At 56.2% G+C, this 25341-nt stretch overlaps 3 protein-coding genes across 6 annotated transcripts; 2 read left to right on the forward strand and 1 right to left on the reverse strand.

Moving 5' to 3' along the window:
• Positions 1-6638: 6638 nt before the first annotated feature.
• Positions 6639-19384, reverse strand: UBQLN4 (ubiquilin 4). Of its 2 annotated transcripts, XM_068922347.1 has the most exons (11): positions 19199-19370; positions 16532-16683; positions 13798-14003; positions 13194-13456; positions 11764-11922; positions 10797-11022; positions 10283-10422; positions 9738-9821; positions 9154-9269; positions 8335-8512; positions 6639-7857 (listed from the first exon to the last, which is right to left on the reverse strand). In XM_068922347.1, the coding sequence occupies exons 1-11, from the start codon at positions 19352-19354 to the stop codon at positions 7705-7707; spliced, it is 1833 nt and encodes a 610-aa protein (XP_068778448.1). In that variant the 5' UTR covers positions 19355-19370; the 3' UTR covers positions 6639-7704. The 2 variants fall into 2 exon arrangements, with proteins under 2 accessions (XP_068778448.1, XP_068778449.1); XM_068922348.1 differs by lacking the exon at positions 9738-9821 and having other exon boundaries at positions 19199-19384.
• Positions 19385-20644: 1260 nt separating this feature from the next.
• LAMTOR2 (late endosomal/lysosomal adaptor, MAPK and MTOR activator 2) lies at positions 20645-22834 on the forward strand. Of its 2 annotated transcripts, none has more exons than XM_068922450.1 (4): positions 20645-20815; positions 21057-21219; positions 22291-22380; positions 22636-22834. In XM_068922450.1, the coding sequence occupies exons 1-4, from the start codon at positions 20718-20720 to the stop codon at positions 22690-22692; spliced, it is 408 nt and encodes a 135-aa protein (XP_068778551.1). In that variant the 5' UTR covers positions 20645-20717; the 3' UTR covers positions 22693-22834. The 2 variants fall into 2 exon arrangements, with proteins under 2 accessions (XP_068778551.1, XP_068778552.1); XM_068922451.1 differs by having other exon boundaries at positions 20674-20815; positions 21117-21219.
• A 268-nt stretch (positions 22835-23102) lies between these two features.
• On the forward strand, positions 23103-24910 carry RAB25 (RAB25, member RAS oncogene family). Of its 2 annotated transcripts, XM_068922416.1 has the most exons (6): positions 23105-23242; positions 23393-23524; positions 23828-24023; positions 24102-24295; positions 24412-24492; positions 24574-24910. In XM_068922416.1, exons 1-6 carry the CDS (start codon positions 23143-23145, stop codon positions 24702-24704), a joined length of 834 nt encoding a protein of 277 aa, XP_068778517.1. In that variant the 5' UTR covers positions 23105-23142; the 3' UTR covers positions 24705-24910. The 2 variants fall into 2 exon arrangements, with proteins under 2 accessions (XP_068778516.1, XP_068778517.1); XM_068922415.1 differs by having other exon boundaries at positions 23103-23524; positions 24574-24874.
• The last annotated feature ends 431 nt before the right edge of the window (positions 24911-25341 follow it).

Raw genomic sequence — 25341 nt, forward strand, 5'->3', positions numbered from 1 at the left:
CACACGCACACGCACACCCAGCCCTGGTGTGCGTTGCACACAGACACAACGCACTGCTGGCTCTGCATTGCACACGCACACACACACCCAGCCCTGGTGTGCGTTGCACACAGACACAATGCGCTGCTGGCTCTGCATTGCACACGCACACCCACACCCAGCCCTGGTGTGCGTTGCACACAGACACAACGCGCTGCTGGCTCTGCATTGCGCCCGCACACACACACACACAGAGCCCTGGTGTGCGTTGCACACAGACACAACGCACTGCTCGCTCTGCATTGCACACGCACACCCACACCCAGCCCTGGTGTGCGTTGCACATAGACACAACACACTGCTCGCTCTGCATTGCGCGCGCGCACACACACACACACACGCGGCTCGTTGTTTGTTGCGCTGCGCACAGATATACCCACGTTGCTAGCTGTTCACTGCATACACGCACACCCCCCAGCCAGCTATGCATGGCCTTGCACACACAGGCATGCTCTGAGTTGTGCGCTGCAGGCAGACATGCAGTTTGCCGGCTGTGCTTTGCATGAACACACACACACACATGCTGGGCTAGCTGTGCGCTGCATATGCAAATCCACTCAGCCAGCTGTGCGTGGCATTGTGCACACGCTGGCGATTGTGTATTGCACAGACCCCCACAAACCGCCAGCTGGGCATTGCTTTGCACACACCCACACGCTGCTAGCTAGGTGTTGCGTTGTACAGACAGGCTGCCAGCTGGGTGTTGCTTTGCACACACCCACCCACTGCCAGCTGGCGCTGCCACAGCACACACACATGCTGCTAGCTGGGCATTACACAAACACACATAGAACCAGCTGCACGTTGCATTGCACATACAAGCTGTGCACTGCACAAGCTCACAAAGCTGCCTGTGCACTGTATTGCGCACACACACTGCTAGCTGTGCATTGCGCACACACAGTGCTGACTGCTCCCTCTGCAATTGCACAACACCCATGCCTGCTGCCGGCAGCATGTTTTGCACGTGTGTGCAGTGCGCGCTCTGTGCAAGCATGTGCACACGGGGGGCTGCCACGTCCAGAAGGTTGTGTGTGTGCAGGACACAGGAAGACCCTGCCAACAGCTCGCTGTTACTGTGGAAACCATTGCACAGCGCTTGGCCCTGGCAGCCTGAAGCTGTTTGTTTTTCCCAGGAGCTGCGGGTAGGTAGGTCGGGGCCGGATGCTGAGCTGCTTGCTGCAAGGTGTGTAACCCCATGCACCGCGTGAAGGCAGGCGATTACCCTGAACTGGTGCAAATCAGTGCATGGCAGTGCACCAGCTCCCCGGAGCTGCAGTCCCTGCGCTCCCTCGCACCGCCAAAACCCCAGCCTCTGCTTCCAGCTGCACCTTTCATTTCTAGACCCCGTATCTTACAGACCCCCCATCCCAGCACGAGGCCTCCAAGCCCCGGCCTCGCCGGCGCGTCCCCGAGCGCCTCAGTGGCCTCGGTGGCACGGGCACACTGCCACGCGCCCTCCCCTGCGCAGCGTCCGGCCCCGTCCCCAGGCTGCCACTCAAAGCTGTCACCAAGGCCAGCCTATTCCCCCGGCAGCCTGGCTATAAGACTCCCCTCCGGCTGCCCGGCCCCTCGCAGCCGCCTGGCTCCGCCGGACCGGGGGCACCCCGGGGTGCAGCACCCACCTCTGGGCGCCTGGATGCGCCGCCTCCTTTTCCAGGGGGTTCAGCCCTGCGGATGCGGCAGGGCTCCCGGGGCCGGGAGGATGGAGAGCAGAGGGGTAAGTGGAAGGAAGCCCGGCGGCATCGTGGGGGGATGGCCCCGGGGGCAGCCCGTCCCCCCGAAACGCGAGGCGTCTGCAAAGCTGGGCATCCTGCAGCGGGAGGAGGATGGGGTTGTGCCTGCGCGTGTGTGCATGCGTGCATTTGCTTGTGCACACGTGCACGCGCATCCAAAAGGCTCCGTCTCGGTGCCTGGCTCTTGGCGCCGCGCTCCAGCCCCGAGCCACGGCGCGCTGGTTTGCATCACTACTCTGTTTGCAAAAGCAGGGAGGGGGCGAGCTGTGGCGGGAGCCCCCTCCGTCCCTCGCGCCGCCACCGCCGATGGCCCCCACGGCGTTTTGCCCCCCTTAAAGGACAAGATGCCAAGCGCTCCCGGGGAGCAGCGCAGGGCCGATTCTCGCAGCCGTCCGTCCCCCCGTCCCGCTCCGGGCGAGCGCCCACTCTTATCTCCAGCGCCGACTGCGCGGGGGCAGCAGCCTTGACTGCTTCATATTTCACTGCCATCTGCTCTGTCCGCTAGGATGAAAAAAGCAGCAATAACCTTCGCGGAGGAGCCGAGTCCCCAGCGGAGGAGGCAGGGCGAGCCGCAGGTATCGCCGCGCCGCGGCGCCCCGGAAAACACGCGTGGGGGCCGGACGGCGGCATCCCGGCACCCCGCTCCCGGCCACGATGCTCCCCGAAACGGCCGTACGCACGCGGCTCCCGGGCGGCCGCGAGCCGAACGGTCTCGGCTCGTCCCCGCTGTCCCATCGTGGCGCCCGTTTGCATCCCGTCGCAGGGCCTGACCCAGCACCGCAGGATTTCGGTTGCTGCTAGGTGCGAGCGTGAATGCACCAGCCAGAGCTGATGCGACCCAAAACGGAGCCGTTTGGAGCCGCAAGCGGATCCGGAGGGAGCAAACCCAGCCCTGACCCCAGTGGGACGGCAGCGGGGTGCAAAGCTGCCTGCCGGCGCCCCGGCTCCCTCCCTCCCGTTCTCTCCTGCCAGGTACCTCCGTCGCGGCTCGCCGGCTCTCCTCGCTCCTGGGTCGATCTGGAAGACTTGCGATTTTGTTGTTTGGGATGTCAAGGGAAGCAAACAACAAATCCCAGTCTCCGCACTGCCCCAGGACCAGCCTCCCGGCACGCCGCAGCCAGCGCACCCAAGGGCCCGCAGCCCCGGGAGACACCGGCCAGGGGAAGCTGTAGGGAGCGCGAGGATCTCGAGTTGGTACAGAATTCCAAAAATTAAAAATAACCTAACTCGGAGCAACGTTAACGCAGACCGAAACGCAACACTGGCAGGTCTGCGGCGCTGCAAAGCGTAATCCAGCCTGTGCTCAGCCCGGCATCGTCTTCTTCCTCCCAGGGCTGAGCACAGAGGATGCTCCAGCAGTCCAGCCCTACCTGTGCGTACTACCTGTGTGTGTGCGTATATTTTTTTCCCCCTCCAAGCTCTCCTAACCCCCAGGAGCTTTCCCCGTTAACCCCATTCCCCTCTCACCGCTCGCTCAGGATTTATTACCTGTCACAGAGTTATTTTGAACTTGCACCCGCGAAATCAGGGCCACTCACTGCAGCCCAGGCGCCAACATCGCGGCTGCGCAGATGCAGGGACTGAGCCCGTGTGACAGCAGTGGCTGTGGCAATAAAATAATGCTTTCTTGAAGGAAATTTAGGTGTGCTTTTTCTGCAACATCTTCCCCCTCTATGCTCAGAAGTCTGGCTTCAGGGAGCAGAGTGTTACGCTTGGTTATTGTCGGGGGGAGAGGGGGGAGCGGTGCAAACAACAAAGTGCAAATAAGTCCCTTACAGGAGAAATCTCTCCAAATCAGTCAGCTGGGTTCATCGCTACCTGCTGAGGAAATTGCTCCTTCCATCACCTTTTAAAGGAATTAATTCTATTTACCAACGAAAAGCAAGAGGAAACAGTTAGCAAGAAACACCTTTGGGCAGGTCCTCTGGGAGGAGATACACAACCGTTCGAAAAATTGCAATTGCTCCTCTAAAAGGGGGCTTCTGAGTAGCACATTAGTGAGGATTAGGGAAAGCTGTCTTGAGGGGATTAAGGTTTCACTGAAAAGCTCCCTTCTCACCAGCATTCAAAGCTGCCTCTTCCTCGCAGGCCTTGGCCAACCAAAGGTTAGAGGGCGCCGGCGAGGGCCCGGCCGTCCTCGGGACGGGACATCACCTCTCTGAGGCAGGGGGCCAGATCGGACGCACCCGAAGGAGAGCCCACAAACTCCTCCAAATTTCATTCTGCCAGATCAAATTTATTAAAAGCAAAAGTTCCCGCGGCGACCTTGTCCCAGGCATCTCACCGCCTGTCCCAGCTCATGCGACGGGAGCCCAAGCGCAGCGGGGACAGGCAGAGCGGGATGCTTTTCTGCTCCCCAAGGGGGGGGGGGGGGGAAGAGGATGAGAGCCTTTGTTATAGCAGCTACAGGGAAGAGCCTGCAAAACCCACCGCGCTCCGAACAACCTTGGGGACATCAACGCTGCAAGGTCCGCAGGGGGCCGAGGCTGCGCCTCGGGGCGGCACGCTCATCCGCACAGCGTTTCCCTGCGCTCTTCTCCTTCCCACCAGCGGGAACGGCTGCTCCCCTCCGCACGGCTCCAGCCCCAGCTGCAAAGCCGGGAACGGGGGATCCAGCCACGCCAGAGGCAGGCTGCCCTGACCAAATAAAGCGAGGCACCCGCGAGCAGTGAGGAGGAGAGCGGAGGGTGGCAGCTTTGCCAAATTACCCAGAGGAAGCCGGAGAGCTGGTAGATGAACATCAGGTGCAAACAGAGGCTGCACGCCGAGATAGCAGGCTGCCCCGTTATCTTTATTTTAGCACCTTGGCTGGTGGGCTGGCAGCAGGTGAGGAATGATCTCAAACTGACACAAGAGCAGGCGCTGCAGACATGAGGAGATGGGAGAAATATGTTTTCCTGCTTAAACGAGCAGAGAGGCACCGCGCATTGAACGGCCTGGGAAGACCGAGCACTTCCTCCTCCTCTCTTCTCCCCCAGATAGATGACGACCGTTACCCTCCTTCTGCGGGAAGCGTTTGTTCGAGAACAGCTTCCACGGGCTCGCCATGGTCCAGAGCTCTCTGGAAAAGCAGGACATGAGTTTAGGGGGAGGGGGGAAAAAAGAAAAAAAAATCTTAGCAAGAACTTCTACAAGAAATACATTCTCCTCAGTAATTCACAGCACCCTGCCTACACTTTCAGCCCTCTGCCATGCCAGTTATTTCTAGCCGGCTTTACTCCCAGGCACAAACCAAAGGGCTTCTGCACAGCTCAGCTCCAGCCCCGTCTCTGAGGTTGACCAGGGATGAGCCGAGGCAGCAGAGACACACAGGGATGGAGGAGGGTGCTGCAAGTAAACACCATTGCTTCACCTTCACCCTTCAACCCTACTCAACCTTGCAGGTCCACGCTGGGGGAAAGCCTGCACCGAGTCCTCGCGTTGACGCGATGTACACAACAGCTTGTCTTGCTGACACTAGGGAGGGAGCTGGAAAGGCTGTGACCAGCTTTGGGTTTAAGCAGAGAAGGCAACAGGCCAAGTGGTTTCCTGAAGGATTTATAGCAGCGAAGAAGTTGCACACCTTGTCCATTCATTAGCTTCAGACCAGCACCACAGCTGGATTTTTAGAAGACAACTCCTAGCCCTGCAGGCCACTTTTACAGGTTAGATCCTGAGATAAAAGGGTGCCCTTTCCTCATGATCTTTGGGCGTTTCGCTTTGGAAAGAGGTTCAAATGCGGAGCACAACGCTATTGCAAAAGTGGGTCTTGCAACCCAGCAGCACCAACTCTCCTTTCAGCTGCCTTTTCTTTTCCCTTTCGCTTACCTGCTTATCCCACCCTCTGTCCCCAGCTCCTGCAAGCACATTCTTTGCAAGAGCTGCCTTGCATGCAGAAACAGCTTGTGCAAAGACAATCAGAGCTCAGCGCAGGCAAAGGATGCCCAGCAGATCTAAGGGATCACTGTTTACTCGGGCCTTTCTGTAAAGCCCAAATGTAACTACAAAGGGGCTGATTAGCAGCATTGGGAAAGAGCTCTAACCCCCACCAGTCCGATCAGAAACTTTAGTGACATCCCATCCTTACACAACTCTTTGCAAATGCTTTACACATTTGGGGAGGGGGTGCAAAAAGTCCATATACATGTCCACAGCCTTCCAGAAATACAAGATTAAACTTAGGCCTTTTAAATGCCCATCTTAAAAAAATTGCTGCGATACACATTACACAAAGGCAGGATTATTTCCATACTTCCCCCTCCCCGCACATATTCTCAAGCAACCACTGTTCCACCTATGCTCTCCAAGACAATACAGAAAATTGATAGACCCCATCTCCAATTCAGAATTAAACTGGGCGCAATGGGTTTTACAGGAACACAGGAAGCCCTGGCATCTCACCCATTCCCTCTCACTTTCTAGTCTTCTCCCACCAAGAAAAATAAACACACAATACCAACCCCGGCTAATGGCAAGTGCCATGCTCACTACAGAAAAGCAGGGGTCAAATCCACTTTCCACAACCAGCCGTGCCACAGGAGCACCAGCAGTCACCAAGTCTCGGTTTATCCCACACACACTCGAAAGCCCTTAATGCAAAGGAAGCTGCTGGACAGGCATGTTTAGTGCCAGATTTTGGGCAAGCCTTCAGCAGCATTTCTTAGTACTCAAGCGTCAAAAAGGTTTCCAGCCACAAAAAGTCCCAGAAAGGTGGGCAGAAGGCTGCATGACACCCCACATTATCTACAAAAGGAAATTGGGTAGTGGTGATGGAGGAAATGGGACAAGACAAATTAATCACAGGTAACTAGGGGAACTCAATCAGCTTAAATGCAGTAATCAAGGAAGATACATGGAGCGCAGGAAGACAGATGGTTGTGCGCATTTATTTTTTTTTTTTTTTGATAAAAATGGTATGCAAATTACACAGCCATGGAGGCTCTTGGGAAAATATCACCCTGCTGGTCCTTGGGAAGGGTTTCTCGGGAGAGTTGTGACATTCAAACACACCAAAACGGCGGGTGGGGGAGGGAGGTGGAGAGAGATGAAGAGATGATGGGTCTGAACTGGGAAGAACATGAACTTCAACATTTTCCAGTGGAGAGAAGAGGTCTTTGTTAACTTATTTTTCTACTTCCTTTTGCTTTTACACTTTCATAAACGAGACTGCTGAGCACAAGAGTCAAACCCCGACACCACTGCGCAGGAACTGGACTGCCTATGCAGAAAGACCCCTTTCAAACACTTTCTTCTGCATAGCACTTTCACCCTTGGGTTCAAGGAGAGCAAGCCGGATCCCTAAAGGCATCTAGGCTCCTTTACACCATCCCAACAGCATAAAAAGGCCATAGTTCAAATGTATTTTTCATGCGCATCAACCCTTTAGCAGGAGATTGGACACACACCTGCGTGCAAAGGACACAGGCTCGGCTCATCCAGTGGAATATTAAGACAAAGGACATCAGCAATTTCCAAGTCACTTCAATTTTTCTTTTGATCCGTTCCCAATAAGATGCTGGGAGAAGTAACCAAAACCAAGTTGGCTTATTTTTTAAATATTTGCCTGGAAGGAGGTCTAGGGGAGGGAATCATGTACAGTTAAAATCAAGCTACTCAAAACACAATCATTCAGGTAAGTAACTAGAAGTATCGCCTCTACCATCTAGAGAGAAGAAGAGTGTCTGAGACAGAGGGCATATTTAGGAAAAAATACACATCTGAAGTCTCTGTGGCCACGATGAGAACTGGAATCCACATACAAGCCAGTTAAAGAGCATTTCAACATGAAATCTTAACTTAGTAGGAAGGTCAGGGGTTAAGCTGTATCTTTTTGTTTTAAATACATGGACAGCTGTCAGATATGAAAATGATGGTGGGCTTTCTTGAAAGGTCCCCCTGTGCATGTGTATGGATGCGTGTGCTGACGTCTGTGGGGCAGCATGACAAGAGATTAGGAAGGCTGGGAGCCCAGCAGTCTCTCAATAGCTGCATTGATGTCTCCACCAGTGGCAATAAGCGCCTGGAGGTTGGCCTCACGGTTAATGAAGCCCATGGCGTTCAGCTGCTCCAGCTGTTGTTGGAATCGCACTTCAGGACTCTGCGCCTGTAAAAGGGAAAGGACAGAAAGACCTGAGATTTGGACAGCAGAGATCACATCCACTGTGGGCAGGGTCAGCAACGGTGGCTGAGCAGAGATCCCTAATAAATTCAAAGAATACGGAAACCCTCCAGGCTCACTTAGTGACGCGACCCCCACCCCAAGTTGCCACAGGCTTGGGCAGAGCAGCCACTCCACACAGCATTAGCCCAAATTCAGTACCTAAGGTGGACAGCAGCGCTGGGAGGAGGGTCCCTGGCACTTGAGCTGTCCCTGTAGCTCTTAGTTTCAAGACTGTGCAAAGGGTCACTCCATCCCCAAAGAACCAGCCAACCTGAGACACCAAACCAAGCAAACGTAGCAGAAAACACTGTACCCAAGAAAAACCTATTGGGGACCTGCAACCCTGGAGGAGAAAAACCTCTGGCTTACTCCAGAAGCGCCCCCCAGGAGCGTATCAGCATGCAGCCAGGCATTACATACTTGAGAGCTTCCTCCGGCCAACAGCTGGATCATCTGCTGCATGAGCTGCTGTTGGGGGTTACCACCCCCGGCTGGAGAGGCACTGGCCGGCGTCGAAGCGGAGGGAACAGGATTCTCTGGGATTGTGCTTCCTCCTGTAGAGGACGGGGGCATTCGAGGCATGCCGAAGGAGCCGAGGCTGCGGAGGAAGGCAGGGCGTGCTCAGAGGCAAGCATGGCACTTCTGGGTGTCCCCCCATCTGTCTCGTGAGAGTTACGCAGCACGGGTAACTGGCAGCCTCTGCCGGGCTGGCCCTCGCTACAGGGCAGCTTTTTGTAAACCAAGCCGGCTGCGTGTGTATCCTGGTCACACGTGACGCTGGGAGTAAGCGGTCCTAACAGAGGCGCAGGTCTGAAAGGAACTGCAAAGACTGAACGTGACCCATATTGTCAAAGACCAGCAGGTCTGAGGGCTGCTGGCAGACCAGTTTGCCCTAACGTATCCACCCAGCCTTGCAGCTCTACGTCTCATACTTCTCCCCAGAGATAAAATTCTTGAGTTCAGGCGATACCAAATACCAGAGACAAAAGATGGGGGGAGGGACCAAAGGGTTTTCAAATCTTTTTTGCAGAAAGAAAGGGTCAAGGACTTCCTGCACTACGTACAAACAAGCAGAAAGTGCTAATTAGAGCTCACAGAGGCCTGCAGGCGCGCACACACAAATTCCCAGGACAGAGCTCCCTAAGCAGATCTCCTCTGTGAATCAACAGCAGCTAGTCCGCCTCCTGGGACCAAGCATGTCAGTTCTGCTGCAGAAACCCACTCTAAAGCACTTATTACCTTGGCACTAGTCCTGGGGCCTCCGTTTGCAGCGTCTGGAGTCCCTGCTGGATCTGGAGAAGCGCCTGCATGGCGCGGGGGTTGGTGAGAATGGAGAGGGAGTCTGGGTTCTGCATCTGGAAACAAAGGCAAAAGGGCTCATCTACACAGAGATACTTGAACAAAGTTTAGATCAGATTTCCTAAATGAACTAGGTGAATCATTAGAACTGGGGACACCCACCTTCAGGATTAGAGTGATTTTATTTGATTTACTTGAGTGAAGCAGCTGCTCTAGTGCAATTAGCTGTTTTAATTGTTGTAAATGCATTACAGGGAGAGGCGGTCCACCCTGGGGTTTCGTGTAGCTTAACTAGTCTAATTTAAAGTCCACCTTTAGGTAATTTAGATTGCCTTGTTTAAACAAGCTCTCGCTTTCTCTCTCCCCTGTGCAAACCCCTTTCTTTCACGGCCCAAACTACACAGACCCACATGTTTCCTAGCCCACTTGACTGCGCAGCCAACATGCTCCCCTTCCTACGGGGGATGAAAGAGCTCTGAAGCCCAGGGGCTGAGAGCAGCAAAGGGCCAGACAGGGGCCTTTACCTGCTGCAAGAAGACAGGGAGCTGAAGGCGGAGCTGTTCTTGAAGCTGTGGATTCCCAGCAAAGAGGGGGACATTTACCATGATCTAGCAAGAGACAGCATACATAGGTAGGGTCAGAGGGTTGCTGCCGTTGGCTGTTAAACCCTATGCACCTAGGCCACACAGAGTACGTCACATGAGCCCATGACTCCCTCCCTGGGCTTTCAACACACTTCCCTGCTAACAGGGGCTGAAATAAGACAGCTCAATTCCTAGCAACAGTGTTGAACAGGGGCTACCGCCCACAAGCGGATAGGAGGGCCAGTCCCTTTGAAAGCCACCTGCTCTAGTTTAGGGCTCTGCTAAGATACAGAGAACTCTTGAAGCCTTAGGGTTCAGGACTATGGCTGGCTTCAAGCTATCTAGAAGTAAAACAGAACTGCCTATTCACTCAACTCTTAGTTTCCTGCAAAGAGGAACCTCTCCAGCTATAGGAGCAGACTGGTCTCACAGGCGTCGTGCTCAAGGTCTGTCTGATAACAGCAGACACGCTGCAACACTTTTACCTGTGCTGCAAAGTCTGGGTTCTGGGCAAGAGTTTGCATCATGCTTCGCATATAAGGGGCAGAGATCATGTTCTGCATCAGCTGAGGGTTTTCGGAAATCTGCTGCAGGAGTCCTTGCATCTCTGGGCTGTTAAACATGCCTGCAAGGGTAAGGGAAGAGAAGACAAAGGAAAACCCCTTACAAGCCTGAGCACTGCTGCAGCGCCCGAAATACAACATGACATGGAACAGCGGTGCTTTTACTGGCCAACAGCAAATACAGCTGTGAACAGCTGTGGTGCTTTGCTTGCCACCTCCTATGCTCTCAAGGGCTGCAGGGACATCTCCGAGTTCCCAAAGTAACCCTCAAACAGGCACACAAGGAATAATCCAGGCTCACTTGCAATCGGGCTAGAATTATTTATCTGGAGAACAGCCAGAGTCAGGCATTCCAATGCCAGAGAACCTCCCTCCAAGGAAGTCTAGGTGATCTGTTCAGTCAGTAGCCCCCTCTGTTCCTCTCTTGCTTACGTACCAGCCCCAATGCTAGCAGCATTCAGCCCAAAGGGGTTGGATACAGTCGGTGTGCTTTGGGTGGTTGCCGAGCCAGTGCTCCCTTCACTGTTGGGTGCCTGGCTTTGGGAAGCAGGGGGCGTGGGGCTCCAGGGGTTAGGTAACGGCTCTCTGTTTTCTGTCCGCAAAGGCTGAGAGCTCGAGCTGTCAGAATTCCCCGCCAAGGAAGAAAACGGATTGTTGCCAAACTAAGGAAAAAGGAAAAGAAAAAAAAAAAAAAAAGAAACAACTTTAATCAGTCCGCCCTAAGAGAGCATCAGACTAACCCCAGCACTGCATGAGCTAAAGAACAGCCCATCGCATTCATCCAGGTCCAGAATTTGCTAAACACAGGCCATAATTTGCCTCCTGAGAAATTTGTAATCCACAACACACCACATTCAGAAAAAGACCAGGCTCAAGAAACAGCCACAGCCCTAAATTTGGCTCCCAAATACTGGGCTTCAAAATATCCATGTAAAATCAGCACCCGGACATACCAGTAGGTAATGCTAGACTGGAGTATGTCTGCACAGCCTTTTGCAGACAGACCTGCACTCGCTCCTCCTGTGCTCCAAGCCAGCTGGCTTCCAGCCAGCTCCAATCCAAAGGCGTCAGGCTTGAGCTAATACAGTAAGCCCTGCCGAGAGCAGAGGGCCGGGCTAACGAAGCTATGGGGCTTTCAGACTAAAGATGGCTGGCATCCAGCCTGCCTGGAGACCAAAAGGAGCGAGGTCAGGTCTCCACTCAGATACACCAAATCTTGTAATAAAAGCAAGCGACTGGTGCGGCACAACATTCTCCTGCTAACGGCTGCATCTATAATCTAGAGATGGAGGGGAGGAACGCTCTTGATTTGAAAAGGCAGGCTGAGCACGAGGGGACAGGGAAAAACACCCTGCCCGTTCTCAGCATGCTACTCAGCCCCACTTAAGGGGCTGCAGCCATACCTGCTCCCTGGCTGCACTAAACATGGGCTCCTGGATGTCTGTATACATCCGGCGCAGGGCGTTGTATCCTCCTGGAATGCTCTCGAGGTTGCTCAAAGCACGGTCCTGGTTCCGCATCATTTCTTGCATCATGGCAGGGTTACGAGCCAACTCCATTGTCTGGGAGAAGGAAGAAAACGTGGAAAGTTTAAGCCTATGCACACCATGGAAGACTGGAGTGGATAAAGAGACTGGTTAGCAGCCCAGCGGTGATGATCTACTAGTCGAGCACTGAAAGAGTTAAATCTCAGCTCCCAGAAGAAAGAGTATAATTAAACCCCTTTCGCAGCCAGAGAGCAGAGAGATCATTTATCCAAGCAAAGAGAGCCCAGGGATCCTGGCTCCTCCCATCCTTGCTAAGCTCTCTTCCTTTACAACCTCAATTCAGCTGGATGAGGTTGTTTCGTTTCTAAGCAGTATCAGGACATCCAAACATTTAACACCCATATGTTCCCACTCAAAGTAGATGGAGTGCATTCAAAAACTGAGAAGGTGGAAGAGATTGGATCCTTCCTGTTTCAGGAAAACCAAGTAATTCACCATCTCCAGCTTTCAGCTGGGTATCCCCTGAATGAGGAACATCCAGACCTGATTTGAAGAGCTGTTAAAGTACAGCTCATTTGCAGTTTAGACCAGCCAGTCTGGAATTTCGGGCATGACTGACAGCCAAAAGAGAAACATAACTGAGAAGCGGACGGAAGCTAGTCTCACTGAGCAAAAACCCAGAAACACCTCCTGACAAGGCTTTCCGGGGAAAGAGCAGAGTCCTGTCACTGGCTATTTAGCACGTGGACTCTAACTCTTCCCTTATGCTCCCATTCTAATAGAGCTGCTGCCTTACAGATAGTCAGGTCTCTAGGAAATGAGCAGTCTCTGGTCTAGGACCATACACAAAATTGAGACTTCAAGGATCCCAGCCTACAACTAGCGCTCCCCATCGATTTACGGGGTAAAATATTGTTTGTACAGCCCTGCAGTCTGTATTTAACTATCTAACAACAGAAGCAGAGAAGAACAAAGAGCTTTTGCAACGGCTTCGCTTTCTCCACCACAACTGCTTTTGCTCCCATCCCTGAATCAGAACACAGTAACCTTGGATGCAGTACACTTGGAAGATCCAAGCATCCTTTCTGCCCAACACATGATGGATTCAACAGCCCTGGAAGGGAGATGAGGATTGCAAGCATGTGGGCTGAGTAATGACTATTCATATAACTCAAGACCACCATCTGTTTGGGGGAGCTCACAGCAGAAAGGAAAAGAAAGATCTCCGAATTCAGCGGGTCTGGAACTTACATACTGCCTTTTGAGAACAGACACTGAAGCTAGTCCACAAAGATGCTCCTGGATATGCTTTAAACAGGCCTTGGGCCCCTGGTTTGCTGACTCACCTGCCTCATGAGCTCTGGGTTATTCAGCATGTGGCTTATCTCCGGATTTCGCTCCATGAGCTGCTGCATCTGGGGATTGGCCATGATCATCTGTCTCATGAGGTCAGGGTTAGACATCATGTTCTGCACCAAGGGGTTCTCCATGATCTGAGAGAGCATCTCTGGGTTGGACATCAGCTGCCGCTGCATCTGCTGCTGGAGCTCCATGAAGTTGGCGGAGCCCATCCCAAGGTTGCCCAGCCCAGTGATGCCGCCGAAGCCAGCTGGAGAGGGAACACCGCAAGGGGAGAGAAGGGTGAGTCAGTAACTGTCGGCAGCTGCAAAGAGAGGACAAGCGCATCAACTGAACTGCGTTGCATCCATGCTAACCTAAGGGTATCCCATTCCTGTGGCAGCCGGCTCTGAGAGGACATCCCACGCGCATGCTTACAAAGGGATTTGGTATTACCCCGAGCAGGGAAACTGAGGCACGCGGAAGGAAGTGACTCATGCAAAGCCCATGGCAAGCAACAGAGCCAACTATAGGGGCCAAGAACCCCAGCTCCTTGCTCTAATCCTAGGAAATTCTTCCTCTGGGTAAGACTGTCAGGCAGCCATCACTTACAAAGGATGGACGTAGCACTGTTAGGGGCTCCATCTCCAGTACCCGCCATGGTCCCTGACCCGCTGCTCCGTCTGCTGCCGCTCCCCGTGTCAGAAACGGCACTGCTGGATGTGGAAGGCTGAGATGGGGCAGCAGGAGAAGGAGGGGTTGCAGTGGGGGCAGAAGCAGCAGTGGGGACAGAAGCAGCAGCTGTAGGATCTTGGAGCCTGCAAAGAAACCATTAAATTCCTGAGATTCAGACAAGTTAAGCAGAGCCCTCGGTAGGGGACACAGGACTGTGCACCCCACATCAACAAAGTCTCCCTTTGAGCCTGTCATCCCAGCAGCAGCCATTCCAGTCTGCATGGATTCACAGCTGTGTCTTCCAGATGCCTTCCATCTGTTGGACTCTGCCTCCCATGCTGATGCGTAACAGCCCATGACATTTCATCCTGGCTTGCACAAAGTGGCTTGACTGGACTTACTCTGAATTATATCTAGCTCTTCCTCGAATGGCACTGAACTATTTACCTCAGCTATATCCTTGAGCAACAAGCTTGCTCCAAACAGGAAAATCCTCCTGCTGCTCCCACAGAAACCACAGAAGGTTACAGCAGGGCTACTGCACAGGGTAAACAAGAATCTGCTTTTCTGCAATTCCTTCCAAGCAGTGAGTCTTACTACCAGTGCTCCTGGGGGCAAAACAAGAATTGACTTTATTCTACAGAGAGGGAAACTGAGGCACAATGCAGTAACATCATCTGTCCTATGAAGCTACAAAACGTTTCTGGACAGCTTGGCTATAAACTCACATCTTTGCTACTGTTGTACTTTATCCAGGAGACCTCTCCTTCCAACACAAGCTGGCCAGAGCCGCTTTTAATAGGTGCCTGCAGGTATTGTGCCACAAGCCAGAGTAGCAATAGTACACTACTACGCTATCACTATTAGCGCTAATACCTGAACAAGTACTTTGAAATCACAATTCCTCCCCAGGGCTCTTCTGGGAGGGGAGAGAAAAAACACACCCACACATTTAAGGATACTTTGAAGCATCTGCAGTCACTGCAGTGATAATCCTGGGTTAGCGCTCAAAAGCCTTCAAATGAAACTAGACCGCAAAAATTCACTTTACTCACTTCAAATTAAAAAAAAAAAATTACACCACTGACAAATAATTAAAAAACTATTTGATTTTTTTCCCCCCTCAATCCAAGAATGATTCCCATTTCTAATTCCCTTTCCTCTTTCACTCTTATTCTAGGATAAAAACAAACAAACAATGTAACCTGAAGGCCCCTATGAATTTTCCAGATTCAACTGACTGCTGCTGAAAGCCAGCAGCCACTGAGAGGGAGGCAAGGCATGTGGGGAAACAAAGCAAATAGGAAACCGAACAAAAAAGGAAGAGGGAAGCTGGAGAAAGGTCACTTGGTTTCTCTCAGCACAGGAAAAGGCTGTAATGTCTTCAGTAAGCACTTATCTATGACTGTAGGAGAATAAAACAAGCAACCCAGGACAGCTTTCTCATTTACCCTTTGAAATGGTTCACAAGTACTGCCGTTTGCTGTGCAGACACTGGCAAACAGCATCAGCCTATCAGGCTACCTGGAGATGCAGAATCCAGTAAAGGGGCCTCCCGCAGAAGCTGACAACGTACATGCTTGTCTTTGTAAAAGGAAAGAAAGGGAAAAAACCCACCAATCTTGACTAAGCCAGTAAGGTAGCTCTCCCAGGGGACAGCAGAACTGCACAGAGATGCAGCCTTGTTAGTTTTCCAGGAGCCTGATCAGGCTGCAGCGGGGAGCCCAAGAAATTGCTGCGAAGAGCATTTCGAAACCAACAAGACGTGGCCATGTCTGAAATACAGCAACTATTCCCAAGAACCTTCAATGCCTACCGCTCCGTTTGACAGCGTTTGGGAAAAGCCTGACCCTGCAGCATCTTTTCAGTGCTGTCAATCTTGTATTCCTTTCCCAGGCTGATCTGCACAGCACAACACAGACACAAGTCAGTTGTGTCCAAACTGGAAGCTAGACAGGGGTGTGACTACAGTGCTGTATTTGAGCTAACAAACACCCTGCTGTACTTATGTAGTCATATGGCCAGAACTTCCTTGCATTCAGATTTAGACACATCTGCATGGATAGTTTCTCCGCAAGTACCACAAGGAAACAACATTGTTCTGTCCCTTGGATAATGCTCTCCATGCACTGCATGTCTTTCAGAAGTTTACGGTACCTGAAAGACAGCACGAGCTCAAGAGTAGCGCACATGGCAAGAGCTAACAGAGAATAACTGGGTATCGGTTTGAACATCAACGTGAACTCAGTGGGAACGCAATTTCTGCTAACAGTTGCATTTTTATTACAACTAGGACAGTACCAAGTTCAAATGGGTTCTCGCAGGATTACTAAGTTATGGACGCTCCATACCTACAGTCGTCGTATCTAGCTCTGCGTTAGAGAAAACTCAGCCCCCTCTGTCACTTGCAAATTTACACAGGTGCATAAACTAGGGAAAAAACAGGCCAAGTGATAAACCCCACAGTCACATGGCAAAGCAGCGGCAGGTCAAGGAACCTAAAGGAGTTCTCCTGCCAGATCACCACCACCTCACAAACGCCCCAAAGCCAGCACTCAAGTCTGACACAAGGTGCTCCCCTTCAGCTGCAGATAAAGCAGAACCCTTCCACCATCATTTATTCACATCAGCAGTTTACCCTCAGCCCCCCACCCATGGGATCATTTCTTACTTCTGTGGAGTCTTAATGACCAAATGCACAGTCAGCCCATCTTTGATCCCATGTTGATTCAAAGTGTCTCCATCCTTCAGGATCTTCCCAGCAAAGATCAGAACCAGCTGATCCTGTTTGGCTTTAAATCGTCTGGAAATCTCTTCTTTGAACTGGAAAACAGACAAAGCACTTCTCAGGAAAAGGACTGAAGCCAGAAGCTTAAAGATACTATTTCGGACAGCACATTCCCTATGCGAATGGCACGAAGAACTGACACTCCCTCAGAACTTCACCCAGAAGGATCCCATGCAGATACCAATCCATTCACCAATTGCTGGGCATGTCTGAGGTCTTAAGGAAAAAAGAAAAAAAAAAAAACCAAAAAGCAAAGAAGAGCTCTACACTGCTTAGGAACGTGGAGTAAATTTCAGAAAGTATAGAGCAATTACCTCAAGATGAGCTGAAGGCTTCCAAAGCAAGATCAAGTGTGCCTCTTACGTCTAATCCAAAGACACCATTTATCCTCTGAATGACAATTTTTTTTGTCTCTGCTCATTTGATTTTTTTCCTAAGGAAAGCCCAACTCTCTGTGATTTAATACAGGACAGAGCTCTATGGAAAAGGGAACAATCCTTTATCAGCCAATGGAAATAAACTAGGTCTTTTCTAATTCCTATTTCTGCAACTATATTCCCTATGAGTATGCCATACCAGATAACACTGACATCTCCTCTTTACTATGTAATGAGATACATTGGCGATTTCTGCCAATAAGATTGTCACTGCTGGCTCAGCTAAGGCATTCCCAAGTTGACTTAAGAGGAAAGAGCTTTGTATTTGGAAGCCAGAAACTACAGGAAATTCACACAGAAAAAGCCAGGATGACAAACACCTGTCCTAGATGAGCTTGCAGCCTTCACATTATAACCCTTGAAACCAATGCCTGGGAGAACAGTCCCAAACCTCACGTTAACCTGCTTACAAAGCTCATCAGCGTTTTCTTCTGAACAAAGCAGTCACTTAACATCCTGTTTATACCAACAGGCTTTCAGGAGCTGACTGGGAAGGGGCAGGGGTGTCGCAGAGACCACAGCCTAACCCCATGGCCCTGCTCCCCAGAGATCTCAGCCAGCTCCATCACACTGCAAACTCATGTCCTGAGCCCTAAAGTAAAAGCACACTGCAAGCCATGAGGCCAAGAGCACCGATGATGACACCTCGTCTCAGTGGGAACAGTCACTTCAGCAGGGCTTGAGCCACTCCCTCCCAATCCCACCCCCCTCACTCCAGCCTGGGAATCCCTCTTGGCGGAGCGAACCCTCAAACCCACGCTCGTCCCATGTTCCCTTTCCTCGGCTTCGTTCAACCCGCACCCCAGAGGCGTGCCCAGCCCTCTTCCTCTGCCCAGGGGATCTGCCTCCTACGTGCCCAGATCCGCCCCGCGCGCCCAACCCTCCAACCCTGCCCGGGAGCCAGCCCCGCAGGGACAGAGCCGCCCAGCCACCTCCTCCACAGCCAGCCCCACACACACACACGCCTCCCGCTCTGTCCCCAAAGCTCCTTCTCCCTAGCGCGGCAGCCTTTCTCATACCAACAGGTTAAAGAACAACCCTACCCCTGAGCAGCCTTGCCATCCCTCCCCCGCAGCCTAGCCCACACCCCGAGCATCTCCCCACACCCTTCACACCCCCTTCCCCATCGCCAGCCCCACAGAAGCACCTTCCCCACGGCCACCCCCCACAAAGCCATTCCCCCAACTCCTCACACCACCCTCCCAAGCGCCCAAAATCTCCCTGCCCGCTGTCAGCCCCCACAAACCCTCCCACGGGCCCTCCCCAAAACCAGCCTCTTCACCTCCCTGCTCAGGGCCAGCTCCTCCCTCAAGAGTCACCCCCACCAGCCCCCCTCACAACACCCTCAGCCAGCTTCCTGCAAGACCCCCCCATCCTCTCATATCCCCCAAAAGCCAGGTGTTCCCTACCAAACTCCCTCAACTTCCCCCACCCTAAAGCTACATCCCCCTAGATTCCCCCATACCCCCCACCTCTCACCACAACCCAAGTCCCCTCAGACTCTCCAGCTTTTTCACACCCTCCCCAAGCCCCTCCGCACCCTGCAGCTCCCTCATGCCCCCCCTAAGCCTCTCAGGCCCCCCAGCTCCCCCCTCCCAAGCCCCCAAACCAGGTTCCTCCCCCTCAATAACCCCCCAGCTCCCTCACCCCCACCCCAAAGCTCCTCCCCAACACCTCCCAGCTCCCTCCCATCCTCCCCAAAGCCCCCCAGCTTCCCCACACCCCCCTCCAGGTCCTTCCCCAGAGGCCCCCTAATAACCCCCAGCTCCTCGCACCTGCCCCAAAACCAGGCCCCCTAGGGCCCCCCCAGCTCTCTCAAGCCCCTCAGCTCCCTCACCCCCACCCCAAAACCACCTCGAGGGCCCCCCAGCTCCCTCCCGCCCCTCCCAAGGCCCCTAAACCCCTCACGCCCACACTCCCTCACGCCCCCCACCCCCAAACCAGCCCCCCCACCCCTCACGCCTCCCCCAACACCCCCAGCTCCTCACACCCGCCCCCAAAACCAGCCGGCCCAACGCTTCCCGACCCATTCGCATCCCCTAAAAGCAGCTTCCTTCCCCCCCCCCCCCGCCAACACCACCAAAAAAAAACCCCTTCCCCCCCCCGCCCCCACCTCGCGCACGGAGGCGCCGTCCGCGATGACGATCTCCTCCTTGTCCTTGGGGGTCTTCACCGTGACGCGGATGAGGGCCCCGCCGGGGCCGCCCAGCTCGGCCGCGCCCTCGCCGCCGGGGCCCGGCCCGCTGCCGCCGCCGCTCGGCTCCGCCATCTTCGCCGCCAGCCCGGGCCGCGGCCAGAGAGAGGCGGCGCGCGCCGCCGCCGCCGCGCGAGAGCGGCGCCCCGGCCCCCCCCCAACTTCGCCTCGCCGCGCCGTCGCCCCCTGGCGGGCGGGAGGGGAGCTGCAGCGCTGGAGGACCCCTGCCTTAGAGGGGGTGGTTAAAGGGGTAATTGGGGGGGGGGTAAATTGGGAGAAAATGGGGGCAGCTGCCCCAGGTGTTGCCCCCAGTGCTGGCCACCTCATATGCATCCATGCGTGGCTGGTAGTCCCCCCTCATTAGCAGGGTCCAGGCTACAGCCCCCCCCCCCATTAGCAGGGTCCGGGCTGCAGCCCCCACTTCGTTAGCAGGGTCCGGGCTGCAGCCCCCCCCCCCCATTAGCAGGGTCCGGGCTGCATGCATCCCCCTCATGAGCTGGATCTGGCCTGTATCCCTCTCATTAGCAGGGTGCAGCTTGCAACCCCCTCGTTAGTGGGGTCTGGGCCGCACGCCTTTCGTTAGGGTCCGGCCTGCATCCCCCTCATTAGCAGGGTTCATCCCGCATCCCCTTCATTAGCTAAACCCAGCTAAACCCTCAGGAGGGGGGGGGCAGCTCGCGTGTCCCCCTGCTCGCCAGGTCCGCCTCGCCTTTCCCCTCGTTAGGTGGATCCCACCTGCACCCCTTCGTTAGCTGGCTTGGCCTGGGTACCCCCTCATTAGCAGGGTGCAGCCTAATTACATCCAACCTATAGACCCCCCCCCCACCACCACCACCACTGTGCCACTGCCAGCTCTGCCCTGGCAGACCCGGGCTGGGGCCCAATTAGCCCCCAGGGTCGTTAGGGCACGGCTGAGCCCCTATAAAGCCGGGGTGCCCAGGGTGGGCTGTGGGTGCCTGTAACTGTGTGAGCATTTGGGGGGGGGGGGGGGGAATTTGCCCCTCTGAGCTTAGGGGTGCAGAGCAAAACTGGCTCTCGTTAGGCTTATTTTTAATTATTGCTATTTAATTGCTCGGCCTCTGTGGCTAGTGCCCTTCCCCGGGTGCTGGCTGAGGACGAGCAGCCTGACCCCCTTCCGGGGGGGCTGCTCTCTGCCCCCCCCCACCAGCTCTTGCTGCAAACAAAAATAAATAAATTGCATGCAATTAACGCTGCTCTAACGAGGCTTTTTTTTTTTTTTATCTCTGCCCTCTACCCCGGCGTCTGGCCGGCAGCAGCAGCAGCCCGGGGGACCGGCCAGCACCCCCGGGGCAGGATGCGTGCCCGGTGTGTGTGTCCCCCCCCCTCCCCGGGAGGAAGGGACTACAAATCCCAGCGTGCTCGGAGCAGCGGCACGGCCCCCCCCCCCCCCGGGTGACGGAGGAGCCGAGCTCGGGCGATGCCGCCGCCCCCCCTCGCCGCCGTCCCCATGCTGCGCCCCAAAGCCCTCACCCAGGTGCTGAGCCAGGCCAACACCGGCGGGGTCCAGAGCACCCTGTGAGTGCGCGGCGGCGTGCTCGGGGGGGGGGGGTGGGCGGAGGAGGGGGGGGGGAGTCTTTTTGCACCCGCAAAACGCCCGGCTGCAAACAGCAAAACGCCCGGCCCGGCTTCAAAATGCCGCGGAAAAGAGGAGTTTGCAGCCGGCGGTGGCCGGGGAGGGGGCAGCGGGGTGGGACGCGTGCGCCCCGTCGGGGGGGCCCCGGCTCCGGCTCCGGCTCCGGCTGCGGCTCCCCTGCAGGCTGCTGAACAACGAGGGCTCCTTGCTCGCTTACTCCGGCTACGGGGACACGGACGCCAGGGTCACCGCGGCCATCGCCAGCAACATCTGGGTGGCCTACGACAAGAACGGGCACCAGGCGTTCAACGAGGACAACCTGCGCTTCATCCTCATGGACTGCATGGTGCGCGGGGCCGGCGCGCCCGCCGCCGCCTCCCGCCCGGCCCCGCGCGCCCCTGGGGCTGCCGGGGTCCCCGGGGTCCCTGTCTCGTGCTTTTTTTGTTTTTCTGTGTTGTTTTTTTTTGTTTTTCTGTGTTGTTTTTTTTTGTTTTTCTGTGTTGTTTTTTTTTGTTTTTCTGTGTTGTTTTTTTTGTTTTTCTGTGTTTTTTTTTGTTTTTCTGTGTTTTGGGGGGGGGTTGGATTTTTTGTTTTGGGGAATTTTTTTGGTTTTTTGGGGTTTTGTTTTGGGTTTTGTTTGTTTGTTTGTTTTGGGGGGTTTGGCCTTTTTTGGGTTTTTTTTTTGGTTTTTGGGGGGCTTTGGGGTTTTTTGGGGGGGTTGGCCTTTTTGGGGTTTTTTTTGTTTTTTTGGGGGGGCTTTCGGGTTTTTTGGGGGGGATGGCCTTTTTGGGGTTTTTTTTGGTTTTTGGGGGGGCTTGGGGTTTTTTTTGGGGGGTTGGCCTTTTTGGTTTTTTTTTGTTTTTTTGGGGGGGCTTGGGGGTTTTTGGGGGGGTTGGCCTTTTTGGGTTTTTTTTTGGTTTTTGGGGGGGCTTTGGGGTTTTTTGGGGGGGTTGGCCTTTTTGGGGTTTTTTTTGGTTTTTTGGGGGGCTTTGGGGTTTTTTGGGGGGGTTGGCCTTTTTGGGTTTTTTTGGTTTTTGGGGGGGCTTTGGGGTTTTTTTGGGGGGTTGGCCTTTTTGGGTTTTTTTTTGTTTTTTTGGGGGGGCTTTGGGGTTTTTGGGGGGGGTTGGCCTTTTTGGGTTTTTTTGGTTTTTTGGGGGGGCTTTGGGGTTTTTTTGGGGGGTTGGCCTTTTTGTTTTTTTTTGGGGGGGCTTGGGGTTTTTTTGGGGGGGTTGGCCTTTTTGGGTTTTTTTGTTTTTTTGGGGGGGCTTTGGGGTTTTTGGGGGGGGGTTGGCCTTTTTGGGGGGGTTTTGGCCCTTTCTTTGGTTTTGTGTTATGGGGGGGGGTTGTTTTGGTTTTTGTGTGTGCGGTTTTTTGTTTTTTTTTTTTAATTTTCTGTATTTCTTTCCTCCCTGGCCAGGAGGGTCGGGTCGCCATCACGCGCGTGGCGAACCTTTTGCTGTGCATGTACGCAAAAGAGACCGTCGGGTTTGGGATGCTGAAAGCCAAGGTAACGCTGGGGGCGGCGGGGGGGGGAAACGGGGCTGGCGTTGCTGCCGGGCTGCGTCCCTGCAAGGGGGGGGGGGGCGCAAAAAATAAAGAGCTAGTGAGTAAATCCCCGAGGGCTGAAAATAAAAGGGATGGAGAAGGCGAGGGGAGGCTCTCGCAGCCAGCCGGGGCGCTCGAAACGCTGCCGCTTTGGAGGAGACTGAGACGGGAGCGGGGGACGGGGCGAAAGGGGGCTCACGCCGCTCTCCGCTCGCAGGCGCAGGCTCTCGTCCAGTACCTGGAGGAACCGCTCACGCAAGTGGCCGCGTCCTGAGTGGGGAGCGGAGGGGCGCGGGGGGCCGACGCCGGGCCCTTCGCTTCCGCCGCTCGCCCTGCCTCGTGCGCCGCCCTTTAAAAAACAAAATAAGGGGAGCGGGAGGGAAGTGAGGAAAAGGGGAATAAAAGCGTGGCTGATGCTCGTGTGCTATGGTGTGTATTTTTTTTAAATATATACATAAATAAAGGGAAGAGCGAGGGGCGTCTGTCGGCGGGTGGAGATGTGGGTGGGGGTCCCCCGAGCGCGGGGCGCCGTGCCGTCCCCTTGCAGCGAAAGGGAGGGGGGGGGTGCCGCAGGATGCAGGAGCCCCGCGGTGGGGGGGGGGCACATCGGGGCATCCCCGAAAGCGGGGGGCCGCGGGCTCGGCTTCGCTCCCCCCCCCCCCGTTGGTTTCCCCGGCTCTCGCACGATGGCAGCAGAGACGAGGAAAGGCGGTCGGGGGCCCGGATGGCGCCGGCAGCCCGGCTCGCCGCTCCGGCAGCGCCCGCTTCCTTCTTCCCGAGACAGCGAGCGCCGGGCTCCTCCTCCGCCTGTGCCCGGCCCAAGGGTGACATTACCTGCCCGACCTGCACCGCGTTCCCACCCCTTGAGTCAACCGGCCGCCTTGCACCGCCGACTCGCCCGGCCGGGGTTTCCTCCGCGTCCGGATCCCGGCAGCCGGGCAGGAAACTTTGTGTCCCCCCCCCCCCAACCCCAGCTCCCGTCTTCCCCTCGGCTCGACGCTTCGCAAAGGCAAGGAGGAAACCTCGCGGCGCGGGCTGCTCCGGCCGGGCCGGCGGGGAGATGGGTGCCGCCGCCGCCGCCGAGGATTATAACTTTGTCTTCAAGGGTGAGTCGTGGCCCGGCTGCGCCCACGGCGGGACGTCGGAGCCGGTGCGCCGGCTGGGGAAACTGAGGCACGGCGCCGGGCCCCGTGGGCCCCGTCCTGCACCCTGCAATAAAGGCTGGGGGGTGGCTCCTCTTCCTCTTCTCCCCTTTCCCAAGCGCCGGATAGTGGGGGATGTCCGGGGAGGGGGGCGGCGATGGGGCGGAGAAGGACGCGATGGAGGCAGAGGGGAGGCGGCGAGCGGCTCCGGCGGCCTCTCTGCTTTCCCCCATGTCCCCCCGTCCGTCCCCCCCCCAAACCCGGCAGTGGTCCTCATCGGCGAATCCGGCGTGGGCAAAACCAACCTGCTCTCCCGCTTCACCCGCAACGAGTTCAACCACGACAGCCGCACCACCATCGGCGTGGAGTTCTCCACCCGCACCGTCCTGGTGGGCGACGCCGCCGTGAAGGCGCAGATCTGGGACACGGCCGGGCTGGAGCGCTACCGCGCCATCACCTCGGCGTAAGAAGATGGAGGGGGGGGGGGGTGAATTTGGTGGTGGTGGGGGGCCGCGGGTGAGCGCCGCGCCGCGTCCCGCAGGTATTACCGGGGCGCGGCGGGCGCCCTGGTCGTCTTCGACGTCACCAAGCACCAGACGTACGAGGCGGTGGAGCGCTGGCTCAAGGAGCTCTACGAGCACGCCGAGGCCGGCGTCGTCGTCATGCTGGTGGGCAACAAGACGGACCTCGCGCCAGCCCGCCAGGTGCCCGCCGAGGAGGCGAAAACCTTCGCAGGTACGGGGGGGGGGGGAGCCGGCCCGCCCGGCGCCGAAAAGGGGTCCCCGAACGTCACCTCGACGTGGCGAGGGGGGAAAGAGAGGGGGAGGGCGGCTGACGCCTGGCGCCGGCAGAGGCCAGCGGGCTGCTCTTCGCGGAGACCTCGGCGCTGGACTCCACCAACGTCGAGCAAGCCTTCGAGGCCGTCCTGAAGGGTACGGCGGGGCCGGGGGGGAAGGGGGGGCGGCCGAGGAGCCGGGCGGCGAGGCGAGCGCTGGGGCCTCTCCCCCCGGCAGGGATCTTCGACAAGGTGCGGGAGCGGAAGGAGCGGAGCGGCCGGGACGGCGCGGTCCCGCTCGCCGGCCAGAGCGGAGGGAGCGCGGCCCCGGCCCCGAGCCAGAGGCGCCCCTGCTGCGCGGCCCTCTGAGCCGGCCGCCGCTCGGCCCCGCCGTCGGCGCCGGGAGACCGACTCCGGATGCGGCCCAAACCCGGCGGAGGGAAGCGGCCACCCTCACCCCCGTCCCCGCCGGCGGAGGGGACCCGCGCCACCATTAAAGGACTCGGGAAAGGCAGCTGCGCGGAGCGGGCTTTCCTCGGCGTTGGCGGCGCGATCCGCCGGCGGCTCCCGGCATCCGGCCGCTCGCGTCCCCGCAGCCCCCCGCCGCAGCCCCGACGGTGCTCGGCCGGGAGCGGAGCATCCCGCTCTCCGCAGCCCGCCGGGCTCCCTCCGGCCTCCCTCCGGGGGCTGCACCCCCCCCCCCCACCACCACCACCCCGGCCCCTGCAACCCGCTGGCCCTGACGGTGCCTGCATGCAGCGCGGGGGGGGGACCCCCGATGTGACCCCCCACCCCACCCCAAACCCGTGGCCCCCCGAGCGAGTGCGAGCGGGCTAGCCAGCCGCCTCCCTCGCTCCGCGGGACCGCGTCCGTGCCCCCGGCCGGGGCGCCTCCGGGTCTCATCCGAACCCCCGGCCGGGCTAGCGGGGAGCCCAGGGCGGCCCGTGGGGCGGGCGAAGGGACGCGCCGGGGCCCGGCCCGCTGCACCCACCTTTTTAAAAAAAAA

This window comes from Struthio camelus, chromosome 30 (assembly GCF_040807025.1).
Source record: "Struthio camelus isolate bStrCam1 chromosome 30, bStrCam1.hap1, whole genome shotgun sequence".
NCBI lineage: Eukaryota > Metazoa > Chordata > Aves > Struthioniformes > Struthionidae > Struthio > Struthio camelus.